This window comes from Passer domesticus, chromosome 18 (assembly GCF_036417665.1).
Source record: "Passer domesticus isolate bPasDom1 chromosome 18, bPasDom1.hap1, whole genome shotgun sequence".
NCBI classification, from domain to species: domain Eukaryota; kingdom Metazoa; phylum Chordata; class Aves; order Passeriformes; family Passeridae; genus Passer; species Passer domesticus.
Genome location: NC_087491.1, coordinates 7,169,981 through 7,195,976, shown reverse-complemented (window position 1 = coordinate 7,195,976; position 25,996 = coordinate 7,169,981). Strand labels below are relative to the sequence as shown.

Genomic DNA, 25,996 nt, shown 5'->3' with positions numbered 1-25,996 from the left:
AACACTGAAATTCTGCCTGGTAAGGGCAGCTGGACAGAGAGCACCCTGGAGCTCCAGAGGGAGTCACAGAGCTTGCTGCAGCTTCTCTCATTTTCTTCCTTTTTAAGGAAGAGAGATATTTTCAGTGCTTAATTACGAGCTGAGACTGAATTACTCTCCAGACATGCAGCAGCAGTCTCTCATTACACTCACCCACTTTTACAATGGCAGTGATGGTGCTGACCCCCTTTGGGCTGGGATAAGGGTGTGTGAGGGGCCTGACGAGGGCAGGGCTGTACTGGAGGCATGGAGAGCAATGTCATCCTTGGCACTTCTCATCTCCAGGGTGCTGAGCTTGCTGAGAAGTGAGAAATTGTGATGTTTTCTCTGAGAACTAAAAATGCAGGCTGGGCTGGGTTAGCACCCCTTCCCTCTGGCAGAAGGATAATTTGTCAGTGTCACACACGGGTGCAAAGCAAGCTGTGGATGGACATTATCAGGGAGCACTCGCCTGGTCCAGAGGCTTTGGGCAGGAACATCTGTCCCACCTGGGAGCCAAGATGCTGTCAGGGGAACTGGGTGGTCCCTTTTAGCTAAGCCCCCTTTTCCTCGGGCTGCACAGTTCCAGATAAGTTTCAGCCTTCTCTATATTCCAGTTACTCCTGAAATGCTTGATTTGCTTATTTAAAACAGTTAATGATTGCCCTCTCCTGGCTGGTCTCTCTTACTGCTGCCCTGCAGCGCTGCTTTTTGGCAGAACACTTTCCAACCTCACTGCTCCAGGCTGACTCCCCCAACTCCTAGCTGGATGACACACAAGGTGAATTGGGTATTTGCTTTCTTTTTGAAAATCTTCAGAACCCTCTGCTCTCAAACAATTTGGCACGAAATTGTATCTAATTTGAAGAAAACATTTATTGCCTGTGTGGGGTCAGTTCCCTGCAGTGCCCGGCCAGGGAGTGCCTGCAGCAGGGGATGCTGTGGCTGCAGCCACGGGCTCTGGCTGGGGGCTGTTGCTGCCTTCAGCTGCTTTCACTCGACACACCTCCTGTCAAAACAACAGAAACAGGGTAAGGGAATCTGCCAAGGTGCCAACATCAGAGAATGTACTCAATAAAGAAGATTTTCCTCTCCCCTTTTAGATGGTTATGTCTAAGAGGGCTTCCCTGTGCTTGCCCAGGCACTCAGCACCTGCTGCTGCCATTTTCCATGCCTGTGCTGGAAAGAGGAAAAAGTTTTTCGGACAAAGCCGGGCTATGTGTGCTCTGAAGGAAAGGGGGAACTCGGATTTTGGGGGAAACAGAAAGCTTGTGCTGCTCAGGCACTCAGCATAGGTTAAGTTCTGTTAATGCCTGCAGCTGGCAGGGGCTTTGTGAGTCTGCTCCTGTGCTCTGCTCACATCCACCTCCTCCAGCCCCAAAGGGCCCCAAAATGTTTTCTGTGTTTGTTTAGTTGGCTTTTTACTCCTCAGGTGCAGTGGGCTACTTTCACCAGTAACTCCAACCCCAATTGTACCAGAACTTGTAGGCATGGACAGTCCTGACTAATTCCCCTCATTTTGCCCAAATTTAAATGTGATCCAGAGACTGCAACCCCCCAGTCCACAGCTGCATGCAGTTCATGTAGAGGAGCTGGGCTCTGCCTCCCAGGTGCTGCTCAATTGCTAAATGGGAGAGGAGACCTGCCCCAGGGGCAGCCCCATTCCCAGGGTTTCCCCCTCTGCTTCTGTCCTCCATTCCCCTGAACCCGTGGGGCAGTTTTAAAAGCAGCCTCTTGAGGCTGGAGAAGTGTTGGGGACAATGTTGGATCCATCCTGGGGTCTTGGAGTGGGGTTTTGGGCACCCCTGAAAACTCAGAGCCTGCTGATGTGGACGAGCAGGTGACCAGGACAGAGCAGCCAAGGGAAGATGTTTTCCACCTTCACTTTGCAAACAGGAGCCCCTGTCAAGCTGACTCAGGGTCTGGGTCACTTGCAGGATAAAATGTCTTAAATCAGGTGGCAGAGGTGACTACTGGACCTGGTTAAATGTTTTGGTGGAAAACCTGAAGGAAAAAAATCCCTGTGTCTTCCTGCTCTTTTTGCAGCTTCTGGGACAGCTGGTCTTTGCTAGGGAGCAGAACCAGGGGTTTTAAGGCAAATCAGTAACTTGAGGGCAAAAATCCCTTGCCCAGCTCCCCCTGGCAGGGTCAGCAGGCTGTCACCAGGGCTCCCTGGGGAGATGCTCAGGTGCAGGCATTTGCTTTAGGGGTGCTATTTTAAACCTCACCTGAAGCACGCCTGTGATTATTTAACCCTCTAAATACCCAACACCTTGCAGTTGTGTCTCCAAGAGCCCAGTTTGCAGCTGGCCATGCAGCCTGGCTCTTGCAGCCCTGCCTGGGGCCCGGGGTGGCTTTGGTGGCCCGGGGTGGCTTTGGTGGCCCGGGGTGCTCGGTACCGTTCTCCACGGCGCGTACACGATCTGCTCTGCCCCCAGCCCCAGGCACGCCGCGTGCTGCTCGAATTCCTCCCGCTCTGCCGTGCTTATGCTCAGGTTCCTGGCTGCAGGAGGAGTTGTCAGGTGTTAGATGTGGACTGGTGGCCTCAGCACAGCCCTCTGTGTCCCTGTCCTTGCTGCCCCCCTTCCCCACCAGTGGATGTGGTCTGTGTGGGGGTCTCTCACCCCCACAGTGAGCACACCTGAACAAAACCAACCCTGGGCATCACTGTTAACCTCATTTTTAACTTTTAACCACTTTTAACCTCTCCCAAACAACTCAGCTCCTCTATGCTCAAAGGGGTTGCAGGGTGGTTTGATACTCCTGAGGTGTCAGGAGGGACCAAGGCAGAGTATGGAGGCTGCTTTCTCTATGTGTCTTCAAAATCTCTTCAGCAACTGCTTTGCAGCCTGGCAAGATGATGGGGAGCCTTATCAGGGTCAAAACTGCTGCTTTATGGGTTTGTGGTTAAATCTGACCAGCTTTAGCACTGCAAAGCCATGTGCTCTGCCTGGGAGGTAAGTTCTGAAAACATCATGGTTGGCTTGAAAATTTTGAGATTTTTACAATGATATTGGTGCTGACCTGTATTTGCTTCCTGTTCTTTGAATATTTACGCTGTAAGTGGGTTTGGTCTTTAACTTGCTTTTCCTGCTCTGCCAAGAGATGTGGGGTTTAATGGGGTTTGCAAATCCCATGACCCCTGGAGTGCTGGTCTCAGGGAAGTCACTGACTGTTGGTGAAACCAAGCTGCTGTATGGTTTTAGCTGATAACTTTGTGTGTGTGGGTGGGTGTGCTGTGATAGCTTTGAACTGCTTTAGGATGGAGTTTCATACCATAGAGATACTGCCCCAAATACGTCCTTTCCCTCTGCATTTGGTACTGGATGAGTAAAAGGTTTTCAGAGCTCATGTTCATCAGCATCCCCTCAGTCTGCTGGGTCTTGGCTTGGAGAGAACAGACACAATAACTCAGATTTGCAGTGCTGCAGCAGCAGGTGTGGCAATGTCAGTAGTCCCTGGGATTCAACCTTCAGCAGCAGGTGAGGAAAAATATCCTGAAATAGGGTGACTTTATTGGCTCTTGGTTTGTGTAAATTGTATTTCTTTGAAATTGGGCTTGGTGTGAAAGAGCCCAAGTCCCCCAGCTCCTGTGCTGCTGCTGGGATGTGCTGGGACTCAGGGTATGAGGGGTCAGTGCAAACTGTGTCCCAGGGGGCTGCACTTCCCACCCCAGACTGGCTCACCTCACCTCCTCAGCAAGGAGGAGGAATTCAGAGTTCATTAATTCACTGAAACCTGCCCTGAGTGTTCCCTCGTTCCCCAAGGGATTGTGGAATGCCTTCACAAGCAGGAGGGTGCTCTCCTGCAGGGATGGGAGCAGGCTGGCTCCTGGCACAGCGCTGCTCTGTGGGTTTGGTGGGGCTGTGACCCCTGGGGAGCCCAGGGTACGACCTGGGCAGGTTGTATTCCTGGAGCAGGAATAACCTGGGCAGGTTGTATTCCTGGAGCAGGAATAACCTGGGCAGGTTGTATTCCTGGAGCAGGAATAACCTGGGCAGGTTGTATTCCTGGAGCAGGAATAACCTGGGCAGGTTGTATTCCTGGAGCAGCAATAACCTGGGCAGGTTGTATTCCTGGAGCAGCAATAACCTGGGCAGGTTGTATTCCTGGAGCAGGAATAACCGGGGTGCCCCCAGGACTGAGGAGCTGTTTGGAGCCCACCGAGGCTTCAAACGGCCAGAGACTGTGGGATGAGATGCATCGGATAATGTAAAACAGGGGCACGGGCCCTCTGTGTGTCTCAGTCCTGTGAAACCGTGCGCTGGGTTTAACCCCATCCGTGCTGCTCACCGTGCTTCACCAGCGTGGCGTTACCGGCAGCGACTTCCAGGTAGGTCAGGTTGTTGGTAAAACACTGGTCCCCCCTGCAGGGAGAGGGGAAGGGGTGATGCTGTTGTGTGGAAGGACCAGCAAAGCCCCAGCCCTGCACCTGCCAGCTCCTCCTCAGGGTTAATTTCTCTCTGTTAAAATCAAGGCGTTTCTCTCGTGCCTTTGCCTGACCTCCAGGGGCTGCTCGTGGTCTCAGCCCTGCCACTGCCCACCCACCCCTTGGTGGTCAGACGTTTTCCACCCTGAAAGAACTGAAACCTCAAAGTGCTGCACAGAAAAAGTCATCCCCTGAAATTCTGACCCTGAGTTTCTGGGGAAACAGCTTTTGGTGTTGGCACAGAGACTCCTGGAAAGGTTTTCTCCTTGCCTGCAGGGCTTGGTGCCTGTGAGACCTCTGTGCCCTGCAGAACTTAAACCTGCGGTCTGTTGAAATAAATGAGCAAATAAAGGGGATGGGGGAGAGGGTGCACAGAGCAGGCAGGACAGACTCCTTTTGGAGAAACCACTCTGGAGCCCTGCTCGCATCTCGTGCTGGAGGGTTTTAGGGCTGTAGCAGGGAGGGGCTGGGTTGGGGGCACAGAGATTCCATCTTACACGGCCACGTAGTGGCTGATGAGCAGCTGCTGCCCGCTGGCACCCGGCTCCAAGCGCAGGAAGGCATGGTCGATGAGCAGCATCTCCACGCGGTGCTGGGGGAACTGGGCAGCCCCTGCCACGTACAGCCACGTCCCCGGCAGCTGTGGGGACACAGGGACAGGTGGTGACAGATCCGGTTTGCCGGAGAAACCCGGAGATTTCCACCAAACTGATACTGCTGCTAGTTCTGATGTTCTGCTGGGGCTCTTGCGTTGGCAGCGACAAGGTGAAATGTTTGCAAATGAAGTGGAAGGGAAAAAAATAGCTGGGCGTGGGGGTTGGGAAGGGTGCTGGCACCGGCTGTGGTGGCAGGGACAGGACAGCCCGGCTTTGTCGCGGGGGATCTGCACCCAAAAATACCCAGCCTTGTTTCGAGGTCACTGCTGGGAGCCCGAGAAAACGGGGTAATTCCAGGTGGTTTGCACAGCAAACCTCTCCCCTGTGCCGCAGGTGTCTCACCGGCAGCACCTCGGCGGCTGTGCCGGGGGAGCAGAGGGGACTCGGGGGGGCTCTGCCCTTCCCGGGGCCCAGCGGAGCCCCCCGAGCCCACAGCGGCGGGGACAGCCCGAGCCCGCTGTCTGCTGCCGCCCCGAGACACGGAAAAACAGCGGCAACACGCTGCTGTTCTCGGGGTAAACAGGGGCAGCTCATAAGTGTTCGAGTCAGAAAATGGATTTCCAAAAGTGACGGTGGATTGGAGGGTGACAGTGCCACCTCTCCAATGACACCGGACCGACCAACACTCCATCAAATTTCCCCTCCTCCATAAAAGAATGTGAAACAATAAGTTATTTACGTAAAGTAAATAACTTATTGTTTCACAATAAGTTCGTTACGGGAACATAAACATCAGAAGGCTTAGAAAATCTGAAAGGTTCGGGGGACGCTGTCCTACCTGGGCGGCCGCGGAGCTGTCGGGGCGCAGCGCTGCGCAGGGCTCCGCGCCCGCGGGGAGCAGCGCGGCCAGCCCGAGCACGGCCACGAGCCCGGCCGAGCCCATGGCTGAGCCCACGGCTGAGCGGGCACCGTCCTGCACAGACAGACGGACACACGGGCACGGCTGCCGGAGGGGACAGGATGTGCCCGGATCCGCACCTGTGTCGCAACCTTCTGGGGGCGATGCCCGGGGATGAGCCACGTGCTTGGCACTGGCCTCGGGTGTGGCTGCTGCTGGTGATGCAGTCACTGCATTTAAAACTGCAATCTGTCCTAAATCTGCCCATTTTTTTTCCCTGTGAGCAGCTCCCTAGTTGCCTCTTGCTGTGCTGTTGAGGTGTGCAGCCCTCCTGGTGCTGGTTTGGATGCAGATCCCCCTCCCCAGTCTCAGGCAAAGCCCAAAGAGGCTTGGAAGAGAAGGTGCTTTTGCTGTCCTTGCCAAAACCGGCCTCAGAGATCAGCCGTGTCCTGTTGGGCACATCCCCTGTGCAGCTCCCTGGCCCCCCTGTCCTGCTGCTGTCCCTGTGGTGTCAGACAGGCCGGTCTTGTGTCCCTGGCATTTTGGGTGCCCTTTCCCCTCTGGCAGCACAGCCTCCCTGAACGCTTTGCTCTGGCTCTGGGTGATGGTTTTCCCCATCCCCTCCCCTTTGCCCTCCTCACAGACACTGGGGGAAGGTGCAGTGTCACCTCCTGTCACCCTGCCCTGCAGTGTCCCCTGCACAAGCCTGTGGTGTAGATGGAGCCTTGTGGGATTTGGCTTGAAAATCCAGGGTGGGGATGTTCAGGTGCTGACAGTGTTGTGGTGGGGGATTCTTGAGGGGGTTTGTGTGTCACCCTGAGGGGTGGGTGCTCGTGTCCCAATGTCCTAACGCTGGGAGGGTCCCCTGCCACCACAGAGCTGGCATGAGGGATGTGCCTCTGTGCCCCCTGCCACCCTTGACTATGGCTGGGTTTTGTCTGGAGTGTTTCACATCTCTGGGTGGGTTTGGAGATGCAGCACCATGGGCAGGGCAGGCAGGAGGGTGTCCCAGAGAAGATGGAGTAGGCAGAGTGAGTGAAATGCAGCAGTTTATTTTGGGCCCAGTTGAGAACAGTGGAATTGGGTGTTTAGTGCAGGATGAAAAACCAAAACATGGACAGGATAAGATGTTCTGAGGCTGTGCTGAGCCTGGAGGAGGATGAGGATGGAGCAGCTGGCCCAGTCCATGGGGGTTACCCCAGGTGAGGATCTGCATTGTCTTCACCCCCAGGCAGGGGACAGGCATGCTGGGGGAGAGAGGAGATCAGCTCTGGGGGCTCCCTCAGCCCAGAACCACCAGGAATGGCTGGGGTGGGGGAGCTGTGCTGGGGGACTCAACTCACATTCCCCCCAGAGCCCCATCCCAGCTGGGAACAGAAGCTGGCCTGGGGCTCATCCACCCAGGGAGGGGTTTGTACCTCTGGGGAAGCATAGAACACTTCCTCCTCAGTGAAACCCAGGCACTGCAGGTGGGCTTTGAACTCCTCCATGTGCTCCTTGCTCACGTTGGGTGTCCGTGCTGCCAGAGAAATGGAGAAGGGAGGGAAGGAAATGGAGTTTTAGGGTTGCTTTGCTCCTGGGTGATCCCTGTAGTGCACATGGGGAGCTCACTGTCTGTCCCCATTTTTCTCTCTCTGCAGCAGGGGAAAAGGGGCTTTTTGCCCTGCTTGTGAGGACTGGAGATGTCCATGCCCCTTGATTTGCCCCTGGGGAAGCACCTGCTCACCTGAGAGACTCAGATTTGGGAAGTCAATGTTGATGTGGTTCAGGACCAGCAGGTCTTTGTCACTTTGGATCAGTCTGGCCATGGAAATCACCCCGTCCTCACCAACTGGAAGGTATGAGAGAGAGATTTCCCCACTGGTGAGGATTCACCCATGCTGAGGCTCATCACCTTTCTTCCCTGTGATTCATCCCACTGGGGACCACCCTGGTCCCACAGTGCTGCCATAGTTGTACTGTGTGGTGGAAGAAAATTTTTAATTCCACCTCCAGACACGATTTTAGGTGTAAAAGGCTCAGGGGGCCACATGCTGGGGGGCAGAAGCAGCAGGGTTCAAGGGCTGGCTGTGTCCCCCCATCCCTCCCCATCCCAGTGGAGCTTTACCGTGCACCAGGGTGGAGTTGTGCTGGAAGACCTGGGTCCTGCTGGAGTTCCTCACCACACACGTCTCATTCCTGTGGGGCAGAGAGGTCAGAGGGAGCAAATACCCCCAAGCCTGCCCCACCAAACCTGAGGGATTTGGAACACGAGCAGGACTGCTCATTTATTAACATAAATAAATGTGGCACAGCTGCTCTCCAGCCCGAATCTGTGGGGTGTCTCAGCCCAGAGGATGACACCAGAGGGTGGAAATGCCCCTGGGGGTGGGGGAGCCAGATCAGGGCATGAACCCCTGTCCTTACATTCTTATGATTTCACTGATGTTGAGCTCGTTCTCGTGGCTGCCAGGAGAGAAGGAAAAAGCCTCAAATGTCACTGCTCTCAGCTCTGCCAGGTGAGGGGGGTACCTGGAGGCACCAGCGATGTAGAACCACTGTCCCAGGAGCTGCAGAGGGGAGCAGAGTGGGGGAGTTGGAGGGGCTGTGCCAGGTTCAGCCCCAGGCACCCTGAGTAAAGCAAAGGCTGTGCCTGTGCCCACGGCCAGGAGCAGGCGTGGGGGACTGCCCTGGGCAGGATCCAGGCTGCTGAGGGTCTCTGGGTTTTGTCCCCTTTCTGCTGAGGCCCTGCTCCAGCTCCCAGGCTGGCCAGTTCTTTCTGCAATGGTGTTTCTCCTGCTCCAGGCCAGGCTGTCATTGCTTTCCTCCCATTAAAAGCTCCCGAGGGATTAAATTCTGTTTATGCAGTGAAGGGTTTGCTGATGGAGACTCGTGACCTGAGCCACCACCACTTGAAGGACTTAAAATAGAGTGGTGAGGCATTGGGATGGTGCTGCCCAGCCTGGCTGGCAAGGAGATGGAAGCAGGAACCCCCAAAAGTGCCTGGTCATGAGATTATGGCTGCAGAGCTGCAAGGCTTCACCCCTTCCCTGTGCAGCACTCCGGAATTTTTTTAGGAAAACAAGCATGGACAGGCAGTGAGATAAACACTGAGCTGCTGATGGTTCTCCCATGGCCTCCTCCTGTATCCACAGGGCTGGGGGTGCTGGAGGAGAGGAGAGGCCGGGCTTACCTGGGGGATGGTGCTGCTGTCGAAGGTGACCGGGACGAGCGGCGCGCAGCTCGGGCGCTCGGTGCCCAGGGCCAGGGGCAGCCCCAGCAGGAGGGTGAGGGTGGCCAACATCTCCTGGCCGGCCAGGAGGATGCTCCAGCTGTGCCAGGCTGCTGCTCAGCCCCGTCCCTTATATAGGGCTGCCACCAATGCTGGACATCCCCGGCACCAACGTCCCTGTTCCGCTGCCGGGCTGTTTGCTCAGGCATGAAGCAACAGCAGGTGGAGGAAATTCAACTTGCAAAATCTTGGATTTCTCCAGCACAAAAGGAGGAAACACCCCCCTTCCCCCCCTACCTAATGCTTCCCCAGTGCAGGCTTTTGTTCTCAGAAACTGCAATTAATTTTGTGGGTGCCTGGCAGAGTGGTCAGCAGCTTCAGGTGTGTTTGGAGACCTTGGGGACACCGAGGGCAGCGGGACATGGCATTCCTCCCCGGGGCAAAGAAACCCTCGTGGGGATGGCTGGCTGGCAGCTCTAAAGCTTTGCTCCACACTCGCCTGGTTTCTTTCCCCTGGGGGCTTGCACAGGGGTTCTGTGCTCTTGGGAGGGAGATGCCAGGGTGGTCCATGGGGGATCCTGGCTGTGAGGCCGGGAGCTCATCACTGCACTGCGCTCAGACCTTTTAAAAAAACCTATAAATTACAGCTTCTTTAAATGCAGCACCTCCCTGTTCAACAGCGCCCTTCAGCTCCTCTAATGTTGGCATCGCAATTAAAGTGTGGTGTTTAATTAATTAATTAATTAATTAAAGACATTTGCTTTCACCCTGCCTCAGGAGCGGTGGCTGGGGGGACGCGGCCGGGCTTTGGTGCCGGGAAGGGGCAGAGCAGACACGGCTCAGCCCCTCCCGCTGTCGCAACCGGCATGGCCCGGGCAGCTCCTCTGCTTTTTGTCCCCAAAAAACCAGGATTTTTTCCCTTTTGCTTCCTTCTTTCCATTTGCCGCCCTCTTTTTTGCCCCCTCCCCCTGCTGTTGCCCTCATCTTTCCCCTTTTCTCTCCCTTAGTTTTCCCCCCTCCTCCTTTCACCCCACCCCAATTTCACCCTACGTCTATTCTTTTCCCCCCTTCTTTTCCCCCCCTTCTTTTCCCCTTCTTTCTTTTGTTTCCCCCCTTTTCCCCCCTTTTTCTTTTTCCCCCCTTTTGCCCCCTCTTTTTGCTCTTTTTTTGCTCTTTTCTTTTTTCTTTTCTTTTCTCTCCCTTTTCCCTTCTTTCCCTTCCCTTCTCCCTTCTCTTCCCTTTCCCTTCCCTTCTCCCTTCTCTTCCCTTTTCCTTTTCTCTCCCTTCTCCCATCTCTTTCCTTTTTTTTTTCCCCCCACCTTGCTCCCCAGCACCGTGGCAGGATGGGGACAGGGATGAGGGACAGCACTTGGGAGCCAAGGGGGTGCCAGTCTTGTTGTGCATTTGGCATCATAGGAAGGTTTGGGGTGTGGGTTTGTCTCAGGTCACTTGGGGGAACCCCTGGGCAATGGGGTATTTCTGCAGCTCTTGCACACATAGCTTCTTATGAAGAAAAGAAAACAACAAACCATTCCAGTCCTGTTCCATTGCCTCAGTTTTAAATATTTATTTAAAGTAAAAAAAAAAAAAAAAGGAAAAAGAAAAGGAGAGAAAAAAAAGTTTTAAAGAGAACAAATGGTAACTGCAGCCTTGAGAAAACACAAAACCAATGGCATGGGATGAGAAATGGAGTATGGGGGGTTGCAGGGAGGCAGTGAGTGATGGGTGGTGGTGATTTTGGCCTGGGGATGAGGTATTTCTGGCCGGGGCTGCGTGGAGGGCGAGGTATGAGGGACAGATCCTGTTAACCTTTTCTGATGATGATTGGGAACCAACCAGCAGGCAGTAGTGACAAAAAAAAAATACACAAAGAGAGACTCACAGATAATTTTTTTCCCCTCAAAAAAATAAAATCCATAGTCCATATGAGACATGAAAACTCCAAACAGGCACTGAAGAGTTTCTGATACAGTACAGCTCTGATTACATCAATATTATTCCTTATATAGAATTAAAGATTACCATAATTATCCTCTTTAAAAAAAATCCTCCAAATTTACATACAGAGACTAAATTTCTACAAAACTTAAGAGAACAAAACCCTTGCAAGCTCGGCTGGGTTCTGAAACAAGGTACCATCATGTCAGTCTCAACAGAGGGGCCGAGGGAAGAGTTGCAGAGCGGGGTTTAAACGTGAGCTTAGTCCAGGGGGTCGTGTGGGCAACTCAGTACAGCCCAACTCAACCAACTCCAAAGGAGCTCTCTGAGGCTCAACACTTCTGGATGAGCTGTGTCCCTCACTCCCCTCCCAAAGCAGTGAAGTGCTGATGAACAAAACAACCAAAAAAAGCAAATTTGATTGTAAATTATCCTGTAAGTGATGTTGGCTGTGCTGTGAGTTGTGTTATTGACACCCATGGCCACTTTTAAGGATCCCTTTTAAGGTGGCTGTTTCTGTGATTTAACTGTAGAACATCATCTCCTCTCTTCCCAGAGTGATGATTCTATGGGGCTGTTTTTTTGGGTCTGTGGCAAGACATTGTAGCACCTTCACAACCTTAAATAAAGTCATATATATAAAATAACACACTTTTTTAAGAGCACCAGAGATTTCACAGTGAGAGGTAGAAACAAATCAGATGAGCCCATTCCCTCTCTCTATTTTAGCACCAATCTCTTCCCCTCTCCTCTTTCCATTCCCCCTTCTTTGCTTCATGACTCTCCCCTACTCCAACACCACACCTTGAGAGGGAGTGTTGATTAAACTCATGGAAGGAGGAACTTGGCTTTTTTTTTTCTTTTTTTTTTTTCCTTTTTCTTTTTGCTTTAAATAATATAATATATATATTTTGTTTCTTCTAATATTGCACATCAAAATGCTTCCTGTACACAGAGCAGCCAGATTCAACTTGCAGCTCCGCCTGGGAGACCTGCTGCAGCACGTGGCTGTCCAGAAGGCAACAAGCTCTGAGAGGGAAGCTCTATTTTTTTAATCACTTTTTTTTTCCCAATGGAAAGAACATTTGGTAACTCAGGAACCAGACAAAAATGGGTGGGTGGGTGGATGGGGGGGGGGGAAAGAACAAAAAAACCCACGCGCTGCAAGTCGCTTGAGGTTTCTCTCAATGTTTTCTTTGGTCGTGGAAAAAGCTTTGTGTGTGGGACCACAACACCCAGCCCCCTGATCCCTTTTCACTGCTCACATCCTGACTGCTGCCCGCTTCCCCCACCTTGTCCTTGTTCCTCCTCCTTTCAACAACTGGCTGAGTTCAGTAGATCGTGGGTTCCTGGAGGCCTTGAGCCAAAGGCTGGAGCAAGAGTTGGCCCAAAGGACACAGCCCAGCTGTCCCTGCTGCAGAGAGGGGCAGAGCCCCTGTAAGGACAGGCCAGCGTGGGGTTGGAGCCTCAGGGGGTCCCATGGCTTGGTCAGAGGAAGCAGACAGGGCCAACCTCGAGGTGATATTGCTGTCCTGGCTCGGAGGGGGGCAGGTTGTGGATGCTGACAATGGGCAGCTGCTGAGGGTCCTGCGTCCGGAAGGAAAAGTGGGTCCGGTGCCAGCGCCCGTCCTTGATCTGCGTGGGGAGGGGACAGAGAGGAAGCTGGTGAACCAGGGGTGTTCCATGAGGTGTGAGCCTGAAAATCCCTCTGTGAGACCAGGGACTGTCCCTTGGGCTGAGCAGGGCTGGGGTGGGTTTAGAGAGCATTTTGGGGAGCCCTTTATCAGGCTGGTGAAAACTGAGCTTGAGTGGTACCAGCAAGACAAGCCCCTAGTGCTGTGAGCTGGATGCAGCCCTGTGTCTCCTGACTCTGTGTGGCACCAGACAAGAGCCAGGGTCACCATCCATGGGGAGCCATTCCCCCTTCTGTAGTTTAACTGCTGCTATCCATAACAACTTCAGAAATTCACCTTTTGCATTCTATTTGAGGGCCATCTGCTTCACAGGAGCTGTACAGCATCCTGAACTGGAAAATTAGCGGTAAACCTTCTCCCTTGTAGGATGAACAGCACAGGTGCTACTGGAGCCCCGGAGTGGCTCTGGCACTTCTCCCCACTTGTCTCTTTCACAGCAACATACCTTGCACTCATCAGCTGCCACTTCTGGCCTGAGCTGCCCGCTGGCCTCAAACACCTGCCCGTTCCAGGCCCTGAAGCGCACGGCGTTCTGCGAGGGGCCCTCGGAGGAGCCCTCCCGCCACACAGAGGTGTTCAGGCAGTGGATGGTGATGTGCTGCACCACCTCCGAGCTCAGCAGCCGCAGGAAGTTCATCTGGACTCGCCCGATGTCAAAGTCCAGCTGTAAGGTGACAGAGAGGTCACAGGGTGCCCTGCAGAGGGGCTGAGGGGGGCAGGGTTGGTGCAGGGTGGGGGAGCAAAGGGGGTCCCTGTCCTCTGCCTCATTCTGCACCCCTGTCCAGAGCTGGGTCTGATGTCAATATGGGCATGAGGGCCAGATGCCAAGTCATTTTGGAAAGTTTTCGTGGGGGCACAGCAAGTCCTTTGCTTTGCAGAACAAACTGGAAGGTCCTTAAGTAGGAGGAAAAGAATGTAAACTTCAAACTCAATACACTTGCAAAGCAGGTTCCAGTCCATCTGCAAACAAGCCCAGATATTGCTATTTGTATTTTTAGTACAGGTACTTCCTCAACAAAAATCCCATAGCAATAACTTCACTGGAGACTTGTGTATTTAGGCTGACCTCACTTCCCCAGGTGGCAGAAAACAAAATGCAAGAGTGACCCAAACATAAGTCAATAAAGGATTTGGGAGCAGCATGTTTGTGAAATTACTGGTCATGTTAAGACTATGGGTTCATTAAACATCACTGGAACACAGGGCTTTGTCTTGAGCCTTGGGTGTATTTTTTTAACTCCTGAGAGTTCTGAGTGTTACAGTAATCCTCCCCCAGCCTGTGTGCTGTGTCCTTGTGGTCACTGCCCAGTGTCCTGGGACAACACAAGCTGTGTAAATTTACAAGCTGTGTAAATATTTGGCATTTGGCAGTGTGGGGGATGCTGCTGTGGGGCTGGGCTGTGCCTACCTTGGAGGCAGTGACAGGGCTGAGACACGTCTGGCCACCGTTGGTGAAGTTGCAGATGACCTGTATGGTGTCTGAGGAGCAGCCAAGGTTTGGGTCAATCCAGTAGGTACCTGAGGAAATGCAGGATTTGGGGGTTAACAAGGACACTCCACCTTTTCTGAGAATGACAGAAGGACAGTTTTGGTTTCTTGGTGACTGGTCCCAGGGAAGGAGACCATGGAAACAGCCCTGTGGAGGAGGATGCAGGTTTGGGGCTCCCTACCATCGGTCATCTTCTGTTCACAGTTCATGAGGTCCCGGCAGATGCGTGCAGGGTTCTCCTTGGTTCCCAGGGGTCTTTTGATGCTCTGAATGAGGTTGCTGAGGTAGTGTAGAGTCTTAAAGATCTCCCCTCCATGGTCCAGCATGAGAAGGTCTGGGTGTTGGTAACCCTGGAGAGAAAAAAGGCAAGTCAGGGGTGCCTTGGGGGCACCGAGAGCTGTGACCACAAGGGTTTCTACATCATTTTGAGAAAAATCAGTGGTCAAAGACAGGCTGTGCTGGCTTGGGGCCAGTGAGCCACAGGCCTTGCATTGTCCCAAACAGGACATTGCTGAAATGCTGGCAAAGTCACAATGGCAAAGTCAGGAGGTCTGCAGCTTCACAAATCAGTGACACAACAGAACGGGACCTTTGCCTGCATAAATTCCAAATATTCCACTAGAACAGTGACAGATCAGGGCTTTGTATAAACCTTCTGCACACAGCACTGATGGGACCATTCCCAGTCTCCAGCTCAAACAAAGACCAGGGAATTAAAAAGTGCCCTCGTACCTCTCTCTTGAGCGCGGTGTTGGAGTCGATCAGGGTCTGGAAAGCTGCCCCAAAGCCATCTTGCTGCTGGTGGGTGTGAAAAGATGGAAACTGAGACTGTTAGAAGTTGAGCATGCCCTGATGCAAGAAAACACTTCTCAATCTAAGGCTGCAGCTCAAGCACTGCTCATCTAACAGAGCATCTCCTGCTGGGCCTGAGTGTGTCTCAATGGTCCAGCAGCACCTCGGCTCTGCAGGACCTGAGATCATCATTACAAACATACAGAGAATGGCGACTTACAAATGAGGCTGGAACTCCTGGTGGTCCCTGGAAATGAGAGGGAAAAAGGGGCATCAGCCAGGGAGCTGGTCAGTCACTGGGGCACAGATATTCAGCCATGGCCTGTGACATCCCCGCTCCCGTGGAGCCCCTCAGTGCAGAGAAGTGAGAGAGGCAACAATGCTGTCTCTGTGAAACCCTTGGGGATGGTTTGGGCCAAAGCACAGGAAACACTGGTCCATTCACACACGTGGTTTTGCACATGAGGAATGGGGCTAAGCCATAATTTCCAGCGAGGGAGCAGTCCCTCTGGAGAGTGTCAAGGCAATCATTTCAGCTTGTTTCAATCATGAACTCTTCCCACAGATACATACCGGAGGGCCAGGGTGTCCTCGTGGGCCTGGGGGACCCTAAAAACAGAGTGGCATCAGTTAGTGAAATACCTCCAGGTTTTATTTCCATTTCTCATGGTTTTACCAGCAGGAATCTGTTCCCAGCTGGGTTTTTGGCAGCTCACAGCAGCCTGTCCCTCACAACTTTCAAAGGACAGGGGGTGGCCCCATTTTGTCCCTGCTCTGGGTACATCTGTCTACACCTGGTCTACCCCTGCTGCATCCCTTGTTCCCGGCCTTTTCAGCTCCTCACTTGTCACTAATGCCATGTCCCCAGGCACTCATCCCATTCCACGTGTGCAATTACCCACCCTGCTGCTTTACACGTGCTAAAAACAACTGTTTTATTTAAATACAAGATATCAGTCAGAAAAAGAGATCCAGGTACTTACCCTCGGACCTTGAAGACCCTGCAGGGGAAAAAAAAGTGCAGAAGCTGTCAGAAAATGCTCATTACTGACCCAAAATCTCCCTGCACACCCATGTGCTGCTCCCCAGGGCAGGGCTGGGTGCAGCATGCAGCTACCACAGCTGTGGACAGCGTGGTGAAGTGTTGCTGGGCTCAGGAAATGGAAATTTTGCCAGCAGAGTGGTGTGGATGTGTGTAGACATCTGTAAGCAGTGTCGTGCCCTGGTGGGAGCCTGGTGCACCCTGAGGTCACAGCAGAGCCCAGAGTGACTCTGACTGTCCAGAGTCACTCTTAGGGGTGGGAGCAGCACTTACCATCTCCCCACGGCTGCCTTTGTCTCCCTTGGGGCCCTGCAAGCACAGGAGGTGGCTGTCACTGACCAAGCACAAGCTGCCCTGCTGGCTCCTGCCCCCAGGAGCTCCTTGCAGGGACTCATCTCTATCTCACCAGCTCAGATTGTCATATTGGCCTCCCCATCCCAGAGCAAAAAATGCCATTACTGGCTGATTTGGCAATGTCTGAGTTCATCTTAGTGGTTTTTATCTCTGCAGCCTCTGGACCAAGCTCTGAGTGGTGCCAGGCTTGTGTTTTCACAAAGCACTGACCTGATCTTTCATCTGTGTTCAGGGCCTTTGGCATTTTAGGGAAGGCAGGGATTTTCAACACTTCCCAAAATCAAGTGGTTCCCAGTTTAATACAGTAAAAAAAAGTTTATTTAAATAAACTTTTTCCCCCTGCCCCAGGCCAAGTTCTTTGGAAAATCTGGCTTTCAGAAATCTGCAATAATATTATTGTCTTCCAGTCTATTGAAAACCTTGCACTTCTGTATTGCTGCTCCCCACTTCTCAGCTAATCATCTCCCAGAAATTGTCTGCAGCCAGAGACTGAGCCTTTCTAAAGCTGCTGATCCTAAAACCCATTTTGTTTTCCTGATTACAGCAGGATTTGGAGGTTATTTGTGCTGGCCTCAAACATTTTGGATGTCATGCATTTAAACACTTCTGAAAAATACAGGCAGGAAAGAAATATGGGTACTTACAGGGCTTCCAGTGGGACCCTGAATGCCCAGAGGACCAATAATTCCTTCTTTTCCCTAGGAAAGAAAAGACTTGTGAGCCACCACGTGGGACCTGACAGTCATTTTCACTAGGGCAGACTCAGTGAATCTTTGCTGCTTTTTTTTTTCTTGGTGGTGGTATTTGCTGTATCTGGAATAAAAAAACCATTTCCAAAGAGACAAGTCCCCGCAGTGTGGTTGTCATGAGCTTTGTTAAAGCCCAGAAATTCCACAAAAAGGAGGATTTCAGTGTGGCTGGAGTGCTCTGTGCAGTGTGGCTGTCTCCAAGCCCCGTGCAGGTGTGGTCACCTGCAGCTGTGGGGCTCAGAGGTGGAGCCATGGCCTTGAGCACCGGGCTCCTCACAGCCCCTGCAGCCTCACAGAGACAGGAGGGAAGGGAGAAAATCCTCCCAAACCCACAAACTGGAGAACCACTCACCATGAGACCTGGTGGCCCTCGTGGTCCCTGGATGCCTTTGAACCCAAGGTCTCCTGGGGGGCCCTGTGAGCAAAAAATGAGATGTGAGGTCCACTAAATAACCAAACCCTGTGTTTGTGCCCTTGCTTAGAGCTCTGCTCCAAGGACAGGGGTGCTGCCTCTTGTCTGTGGGACAGGGAAGACCCAATTTGTTGTAAATTCTTTTCTCATTCCTGTTTTGCAAGGCTTTTACTTTTGACAGAAAATAAACAATTTCCTCTTTACCAGGGAAATTATATGGTGATAAAATAAGTCTGAATTTCAAGTCAGGGTCTCAGAGTTAGGGATGCACATTGGTGTCTCAGGTGCTGCCTGATGGTTGATGCTGGAAATACAAATGTCAGGAAGGGGGAAAACAGCCACAGAACCTCTAGGACAGCCCTTTTCCTCCTGCAAAGCATAGGTAAGCACACACTCACTTAACAAATGAAGATTCATAAACAAAAATTGGGATCAAACTTCAATTTCCACAGTTGCTGCAGAGCTGCTAGCAGTGCAACAAGTGTGGCATTACCTGTCCCCAGTCAAGTGAGAGCAGAAAACCAAGTGGCCACCAGCAGCCTCTTACCTTTGGCCCAAACAGTCCTGCAATCCCTGGGAATCCTGCCTCTCCGAAGTCTCCCTGCACGGGACAGCCAAGACAAACACAAGAACAAGGGACAACAGTAAATTCACACTGATGGCTGCAGATGTCACTCAGAGATGCACCAAGGGTTCAGCAGCTCCAGACAGAGAAATCTGTGAGTATCCCTCAGTCTGAGCAGGACTGATGGGAAAGAGGAATGAAAAAAGCCTGGAGGAGGAGCTGCACAAACATCAGGCTAGAAGCAACTCACCTGATCCCTTAGATCTCACCAATGCCACCTTTCTGCCCCCAAAATGGGAGGCAAACCTACACTATTCCTAGCAGATGCTTCTCTGGCTTGGCCCAGCAGAAGAAGGATGCAGAGCATCTACTCTGAGATTGATCTTGGAATTTCATGCTGCAAAATGACAGCCTCAAAGTTCTTTAAAACGAGCTCCTCTTTTATTTATAATACAAACTGGACTGACCTACTAATTCAAACTGTAATTTTAAACCATGCTCATTCAAGCTGTTAAAAAAGTGCATGTTCCTGCAATATAACCTCCCACTCAAGCCCAGGAAAACCATGCATATCCCTAATTCTTTTCCTATTCAACTCTGCGGGGATTCCCCCTCAATTTTGTAAGAAAAATAATAATAAAATAGTTGAAAGACCATCAAGCTTGAATCAGCACATAGCATGTACTCTGAGAATAAAAAACCCACCCTGGGTAGCATGTCCTTATGTAAACATCCTCCCTTCACCATGTTGGAGATGGTCATCCTTTGATATTTTTTGGCTTCTCAGATGTCAAAATTCAAGATGATTCAATGTTTAAAAAAAAGAAAGGGGTCAGAAGCCTTTACCAGATGATTCTTCTCCAGTGTTAGGAACATCAGAGACAGATAAGGCTTCTTTGGCCTTTTGTCAGGACTGTGTCACCCATCCTGAGTGCTTTTTGGGGTGTAATATAATGGTTTGTTCACTTAATTGTGAATAACTCAAGTGATGGGACTTCCACCCCCTTCATTGCACAGCTGTTCCAGCCATGAATCAGCCTAGAAACCTCACTGTTAGGAAGTTTTCCCTTGAAAAAGACCATGAGAGTGAGAAACTGCTTGGCAAGAAAGGGCTTGGTTGGACTTGGTAGAGTGCAAGAAATTTCCCAAGGATACAAACTGATTTAACTGCCCATTTCTGGGTCCTGGAAAGGAAAATTGCTACTAACAGGGGACTAAGGTCTTTCCTGCAATTGGGGAATCAACCAAGCCTTCTTTCTAGAGGAATTTCAGGCAAAAGCACATGGAAATTCAGAAGGGTTTAAATGTCATGGAGTCATCTCAGCCAGAGGGACATGGTCACTGGTCCTGCAGCAAATCAGGCAGTGACAATGTGGGGCAAAGGAATGTGTCACTTGTGTCACAGAGACAAAATAATCTGTGAGGTTGATCTATGACCAATGACAAAATGATAAATGGTGGTGTTGGTCACTGCCTTCCAGCTGGAAAACTGTTAGCAATAGAACAGCCAAACAAGTGCATTTTAGTCGAGGTAGTTTGGGTTCATTCTGTGCCTTGTTTCATTTCAGTCCTAATCCCTTTCCTAGAATGATGCTCAGGCTGGATGCCCTGTGCAGCCCCTCCCGGGATCACCCTGCTGTCCAAGCCTGGATCCGCACCCTCTCCTGCAGGAGAAGCCTGGAGTCAGCTCTGCTCAGCTCCACCACCACTAACCCGCTGTCCTTTGGCTCCTGGGTCACCAGGGCTCCCTGGAAGGCCTGTTCCTCCTGCTGATCCTCGCTTCCCTGCTGGGCCAGTCTGTCCAGGCAATCCTCTTTCACCCTGAAAAGAACAGAATCCAGGTAATTCCAAAGGTAACAGCACCCAGCTGCAGTAGCCAGAGATGGAAGAGTGGCAAAGATGGCTCGTTGGGATAAGGAATGTTGGGATCAGGGCATGCCCCAGGTCTGCCAGGGCAGGTTGTTCAGGATGCACAGGGTGAGACCAAGGTGGGCATGGCTGTGCTCCCTCCTGGCTGCCCCAGAGCAGGAGCCTCAGCAGAGCTGTCCCACCTGCATGGGGGTAGGGAGAGAAAGGGGAGCAAATGTCTTCTCTTTGCACTCCTCTGTTCTCTGTCTGCCCTGCAGTTTCCCATAATCTCTTCCCCCAGCAGGCTGGCAATTGATGATTAATTAATGGAAAATGCTGAAGGCATGCCAAGAGCAGGACTTCAATCCAGAGGCTGCAAAGCCAACATTTTCCCTGTGTTAACCCTACAACTTCAATCCAGGGAGGCCCTTCTGCCCCCAGCACCAACTTTGCTCCCAACCTCTCCCCCTTGCCGAGTGCCAGGAGCAGCACAAGCTCCAGCTACTCAGTCTGGGGCAGACTGGGAGAGAGGAGCAAAGGCAGGGAGAGCCCAGGATGGTGGAACAGCCGAAAAGGGGCAAAAAATCCCCTGGAGGCAGGGTGTGAGCGTGTGACAAGGACACGGAGTCTCAGTCACCTCCTGTTGTACTGCCCAAGGCAGCTGGAGGGCAGCAAGTGACAGATCAAGGGCGATGTGCTATGGAGCCCTAATTTAAATCAGATCCCAGAGCCTCTCCAAACCCAGCTGGAGTCTTCCTATTTACAGAATCTTCCTATTTACAGAGTCTTTCTACAAACGACTGAATTGCTGTGGGTCCACTTTAGATCCTGTGGTGAGCCTGGATCAGGGCAAGGACCAGGAAGAAACCCCAAGATCACAAAAGCAACTTGTCCCTGCTCCCACCCAGAGTGATGTCCAAGCCCATACTGGCTCCAGTCGTTCTAACCAGTAAATATGCTAAAAACCAAGCAGCACAAATTTCCCTCCAGCAGCTCAGGTCTTGCAGAGCAGTAGAACACCTGAATCTCCCAGGGAGTTGTCCATTCTGGACATCCTACAGCTGGCTGTAGCAGTTCCTCTGCAACTTCTCCATGTTTTTTCTAGCCAGGTTTCTCATGATGAAAGACTCAAGTGTTTGTAGTGTGAATATGTGTGTCTGCAGGCTCCTGAGCTTTGGTAAGGGAGGAAGGGTCTCTGGGACATCCAGATGCTGTGTAGGATGGATGGATGGATGGATGGATGGATGGATGGATGGATGGATGGTGGATGGATGATGGATGGATGGATGGATGGATGGATGGATGGATGGATGATGGATGGATGGATGGATGATGGATGGATGGATGGATGGTGGATGGATGATGGATGGATGGATGATGGATGATGGATGGATGGATGGATGGATGGATGGATGGATGATTGATGGATTGGTGGATGGATTGGTGGATGGATGGATGATGGATGATGGATGGATGATGGATGGATGGATGGATGGATGGATGGATGGATGGATGGATGGATGGATGGATGGATGATGGATGGATGGTGGATGGATGATGGATGGATGGATGGATGGATGGATGGATGGATGATGGATGGATGGTGGATGGATGATGGATGGATGGATGGATGGATGGATGGATGGATGGATGGATGGATGATGGATGGATGATGGATGGATGATGGATGGATGGATGGTGGATGGATGATGGATGGATGGATGGATGATGGATGGATGGATGGATGGATGGATGGATGGATGATGGATGGATGATGGATGGATGATGGATGAATGGTGGATGGATGATGGATGGATGGATGGATGGATGATGGATGGATGGATGGATGGATGGATGGATGGATGGATGATTGATGGATTGGTGGATGGATTGGTGGATGGATGGATGATGGATGATGGATGGATGATGGATGGATGGATGGATGATGGATGGATGGATGGATGGATGGATGGATGGATGGATGGATGGATGATGGATGGATGATGGATGGATGATGGATGGATGGATGGTGGATGGATGATGGATGGATGGATGGATGATGGATGGATGGATGGATGGATGGATGGATGGATGATGGATGGATGATGGATGGATGATGGATGAATGGTGGATGGATGATGGATGGATGGATGGATGGATGATGGATGGATGGATGGATGGATGGATGGATGGATGGATGATTGATGGATTGGTGGATGGATTGGTGGATGGATGGATGATGGATGATGGATGGATGATGGATGGATGGATGGATGATGGATGGATGGATGGATGGATGGATGGATGGATGGATGGATGGATGGATGGATGGATGATGGATGGATGGATGAGAAGAAAGATCTACAGAACCTGTAGCTAAGTGAAAGATGGCAGCAGGAGCTGAGAGTGTATTAGACCTTGGAGAGCTCAAGCTCACAGGCATCAGGCTCACAGACTGGATCGCTCACAGCAGCATCTCGGGGAGCCAGAAACCCACCTTGAATCCTGGTGGTCCCTGGGCCCCTGGGAGTCCTGGCACGCCGGGGTTCCCTCTCTTGCCTGCCATCCCGGTCACGCCTTCTTCCCCATCATCTCCCTGCTCTCCCTAGGAAAGAAACACACAGGAGGTTATGAAACAAAACCCTTTCCCCTTCTGGAGGGACAGGGGAGTGGTGGGATTCTGCCCTCAGCAGGAGGGGGACAGGTTTACAGATGTGGACAGGTTGTGTGCACATGAGTGTCTGTCAGGCTACAAACCCCACTTTATTCACAGATCTGGTCATGCAAAGGCCCCTGCTGCTCTGTGGGCAGGTGATATGTGGAGATCTGCCCTGGGTACATGTAAACTGGAATATCCACAGCTGGATCACATAATTTGTCCTGTGCTACCTTACAGTTTTGCAGCTCCAAGGCTGTGCTTGCTGTCCATGCCACAAGGCAGCAGTTGAAGCTTACCAGCATCCCAGGCACGCCGTCCTTCCCGGGCACTCCGTCCACTCCAGGGGCACCCTCTTGCCCCTGCCTTCCCACCACTCCTCGAGGGCCTGGTAGCCCAAGGATGCCCTAAAATCACAAAGGTGTTAGAGAAGGAGCTCCCAGACAGCATTTCCTGGGGCAGAAAACTGAATTTTCACCTACCGGTGAGCCCCTGCTCCCTGCACTGCCCTGTGCTCCTTGCTTTCCTTTTTGACCCTGCAAGTAAACAAAAAGAGAGACATCTAAAATTGCAGCAGTTCTAGCACAGCTCCACTTGGGACTGTGACTTCAGGGTGTGCTTTTGGATAATGATTGGAAAGAGTATTTATAAAAGGGACATTTATAAAGTCAGTTGCTCCAGTGCTGGGCAATGAACTGCTATTTGGTTTTATTACAAGTGATTCTTCGTATGTCTTGAGAGTTCTAGGGCAGGAATAAATAGCTGGAAGGCAAGGACCTGCATTTTTCCTAACACAGAGCAGATGAGGACAAAAAAAGCAGGATGAACTCGCGGGAGGGTTTGGTACACTGGCAAACATTAGAACAAGATGCTGAAAACCTGAGTCCTCCTCCAGTTCATGGACAGCAAACCCAGGACCCAGAGAATCCTCTGAGGGGTTCAGGGGGGCTCCTCTCTGAAAAGTAACTCTGTTTTGGAAAGCTAATGGAAATGAAAAAGGGTGTCTTCTGTCTGAAATTTGCAATGCTGCTTTGTGAATAAAGGCAGAAAATAAATACTCCTGAGGTTTATTAGCTGTAAAAAAGGATTAATTTGTGCAGAATGCATGGAAAACTCAGCCTCATCACCTTCACTAGGGCTCTCCTAGCGAGGTCATGTACTAAAGCACTTTTAAATTGAAGAACTCATTTTCTGTGCATTGTTTCTCCATCTGCAGAGGACCAGGCTGGCCAGCTACATAAAATAAATATTCCTGGGGGTGCTTCCCCTGCTATTCATTAGACCCAAAGGCAGTTCCAGATTGTCCATCCATTGGCAGAATTTATTTGTCTTATCACCTGGTACATTTCTTGCCAAGAACACCTAAAACTATCTTCTGGCATTACCCCCAGCAGGGTCAGATTAAAAACCCTGACATCTGCCAAGAGAGAGCAGGAATTTGCTGAGTATTGAGGTCACATACTTATGTTTTAGCAAATAAAGTCCCTGGTCTGTGAGAATAATTAGCAAGCTGTCATAACAGCCAGATGTGGAGGTAGGAGTAGGTGTGAGGTGCCCCAATGAACCCTGAAGGACCCATGAGTACCTGGGTTTTCTTGCTCAATAAGGACAAGAAGTTAGAGGGATTGTTCCACGAAACAACTCCATGGATAAATGGGCTCCAAACCCAGAAGGTTTCAAGCCAGAAAAGTTTATGGTTCAAGTGAAAGGGACAGACTCCTCCAGCCCTCCTTGGGGATGGAGGAGCCAGCTGTGGCTGAAGACAGCACAAACAGGGCATGGGAAAGAGACACAGCCCATGGCAGGGACTAAAGACCTGCCCAGGAGTCTCCCATCATGCTGGAGCTGCAATTGATCTTGATCTTCTCCAGCTCCACAAAGCCAACAAACCACTGGGCTTGGACACCCAAATGTTTACAGCCCTCTCACAAGGAGCTCCACAGCCTTTCAAGGCACAGACCATAGGCAAAAATCCCACATGCTGGGCAAAACCATGAGAGTCCTCTTAATCAGAGATTTTCTTTAAATTTGGGACACTGTAAATCCACCCTGCTGAAACCTACCACATCACCTTTGGATCCCTTTGCTCCTGGCTTGCCTGGTGATCCAGGATCTCCCTACAAAACATAAACAAGAAAAATCTGCTTAAAATTCTCTTCTGGCAGTATCTTGCATGAAGTACAAAGAACAGCATTTTTTGTGCCCTAAGAGCACTGACTGTATGGAACCAATTCAGGGAAACTGCCTGCACTCAGAAAGGCCCCTGGGGAAAAAGGAGCAAGGAGCTGTCTCCAGAGAGCATTTAACAGGGTGTCAGCTGGAGGAGAAGCAACTCTGCCCCTCGCTTGGGTGGTGCCTGCATTTGTGGAAATCATTCACCACATTCCAGATGGTGCCTGGGGAGCAGAGCTGGGAGGTGGGCAGGAAGGAGCCTGTGTGCAGAAACTGTGCACAACAAGCAGGTTACACAGTGACTGCTGGTGCCACCTCCCTCCTGAGCTCTGCAGCCCTTGCCTTGGTTTCACCTGGGGGCCAGGTGTTAGAAAATGCCTGTGGAGTAAAGCAGAGAGGGTATTTCACTGCTCTCTTCCCCATCACACCCATCTCAGTCTTTTCTCCTGGCCAGCCAGGTTGGGTTTTTTGGTATTTGTCTCAGTGGCAATTTCTGGACTAACACTAAATAAATGGTAAGGAAGGACTCCCTGTAGAGCTCTCCTTTTTCAGCTTGTTTTTGAGCCATGTTTCTAATGGATCTTTACTAAAGGCAATCCAAAGTTCCTGCTTCCATCTGAGGGGCCACCAACCCCCAAATAAACTGCATCCACCGAGGAATGCAGCAGCTCTACTCATTTCTGGAACATATAACAGAGAACTACCATTTTAAACCCAAAATAGAATCTGTTGTTCTTTCCAGCATCCTTACAAAGAGTGGGAATTGATTCAACTTTATTTCCCAATACAAACTACATTTAATGTGCTGCTGCACTCACAGTTGCAATAGTCACATATAAAGATCAGATGCTACTGTATATAACAAGGGAATAAAAAGTCCTTCCCTTGAGTTTGGATTTAATATAGTCTTTCACAAAGTCCTTCAGTAGTTTGAGAGGAAATAACTTACAAGTAGAATAACATGGTCTCACCTCACACTGGACCAGCAGCACATCAAATGGATCATTCCAAGCAGACCCTTCCACTGCCATTGCCATCTCCCACTGTCATCTCATCCCTCATGGACCATTCAGTGAGGATGGTTTTGGAAACAGGCACTGGGAGTGCTCCCTGTTTTGTCACCCATTTATTAG

At 51.2% G+C, this 25,996-nt stretch overlaps 3 protein-coding genes across 6 annotated transcripts in view; all 3 read right to left on the bottom strand.

Annotated features, from left to right (window-relative positions):
* Positions 1-904: 904 nt before the first annotated feature.
* On the bottom strand, positions 905-5,986 carry LOC135283355 (alpha-1-acid glycoprotein-like). The gene is made up of 6 exons (XM_064394067.1): positions 5,882-5,986; positions 4,945-5,087; positions 4,312-4,385; positions 3,295-3,405; positions 2,418-2,521; positions 905-1,027 (listed from the first exon to the last, which is right to left on the bottom strand). Exons 1-6 carry the CDS (start codon positions 5,984-5,986, stop codon positions 911-913), a joined length of 654 nt encoding a protein of 217 aa, XP_064250137.1. The 3' UTR covers positions 905-910.
* A 1,003-nt stretch (positions 5,987-6,989) lies between these two features.
* Positions 6,990-9,224, bottom strand: LOC135283251 (alpha-1-acid glycoprotein 1-like). The gene is made up of 6 exons (XM_064393824.1): positions 9,114-9,224; positions 8,348-8,490; positions 8,049-8,119; positions 7,668-7,772; positions 7,360-7,460; positions 6,990-7,188 (listed from the first exon to the last, which is right to left on the bottom strand). The coding sequence occupies exons 1-6, from the start codon at positions 9,222-9,224 to the stop codon at positions 7,135-7,137; spliced, it is 585 nt and encodes a 194-aa protein (XP_064249894.1). The 3' UTR covers positions 6,990-7,134.
* Positions 9,225-11,025: 1,801 nt separating this feature from the next.
* The window catches only part of COL27A1 (collagen type XXVII alpha 1 chain), a 142,737-nt gene continuing 127,766 nt past the window's right edge, over positions 11,026-25,996 (bottom strand). For 3 of the 4 annotated variants that reach the window (XM_064394051.1, XM_064394050.1, XM_064394052.1), the window contains 17 exons: positions 24,755-24,808; positions 23,174-23,227; positions 22,991-23,098; positions 22,533-22,640; positions 19,901-20,008; positions 18,170-18,223; positions 17,563-17,625; positions 17,106-17,159; positions 16,381-16,416; positions 16,049-16,066; positions 15,639-15,674; positions 15,286-15,312; positions 15,006-15,071; positions 14,455-14,623; positions 14,193-14,302; positions 13,230-13,448; positions 11,026-12,725 (listed from right to left, as the gene is read on the bottom strand). In XM_064394051.1, coding sequence (XP_064250121.1) covers positions 12,579-12,725; positions 13,230-13,448; positions 14,193-14,302; positions 14,455-14,623; positions 15,006-15,071; positions 15,286-15,312; positions 15,639-15,674; positions 16,049-16,066; positions 16,381-16,416; positions 17,106-17,159; positions 17,563-17,625; positions 18,170-18,223; positions 19,901-20,008; positions 22,533-22,640; positions 22,991-23,098; positions 23,174-23,227; positions 24,755-24,808 — 1,431 coding nt within the window. In that variant the 3' untranslated portion in view covers positions 11,026-12,578. Of the gene's footprint in view, positions 12,726-13,229; positions 13,449-14,192; positions 14,303-14,454; positions 14,624-15,005; positions 15,072-15,285; positions 15,313-15,638; positions 15,675-16,048; positions 16,067-16,380; positions 16,417-17,105; positions 17,160-17,561; positions 17,626-18,169; positions 18,224-19,845; positions 20,009-22,532; positions 22,641-22,990; positions 23,099-23,173; positions 23,228-24,754; positions 24,809-25,996 lie in introns of those variants that run through there. The other variant, XR_010349156.1, reaches the window with a different exon arrangement.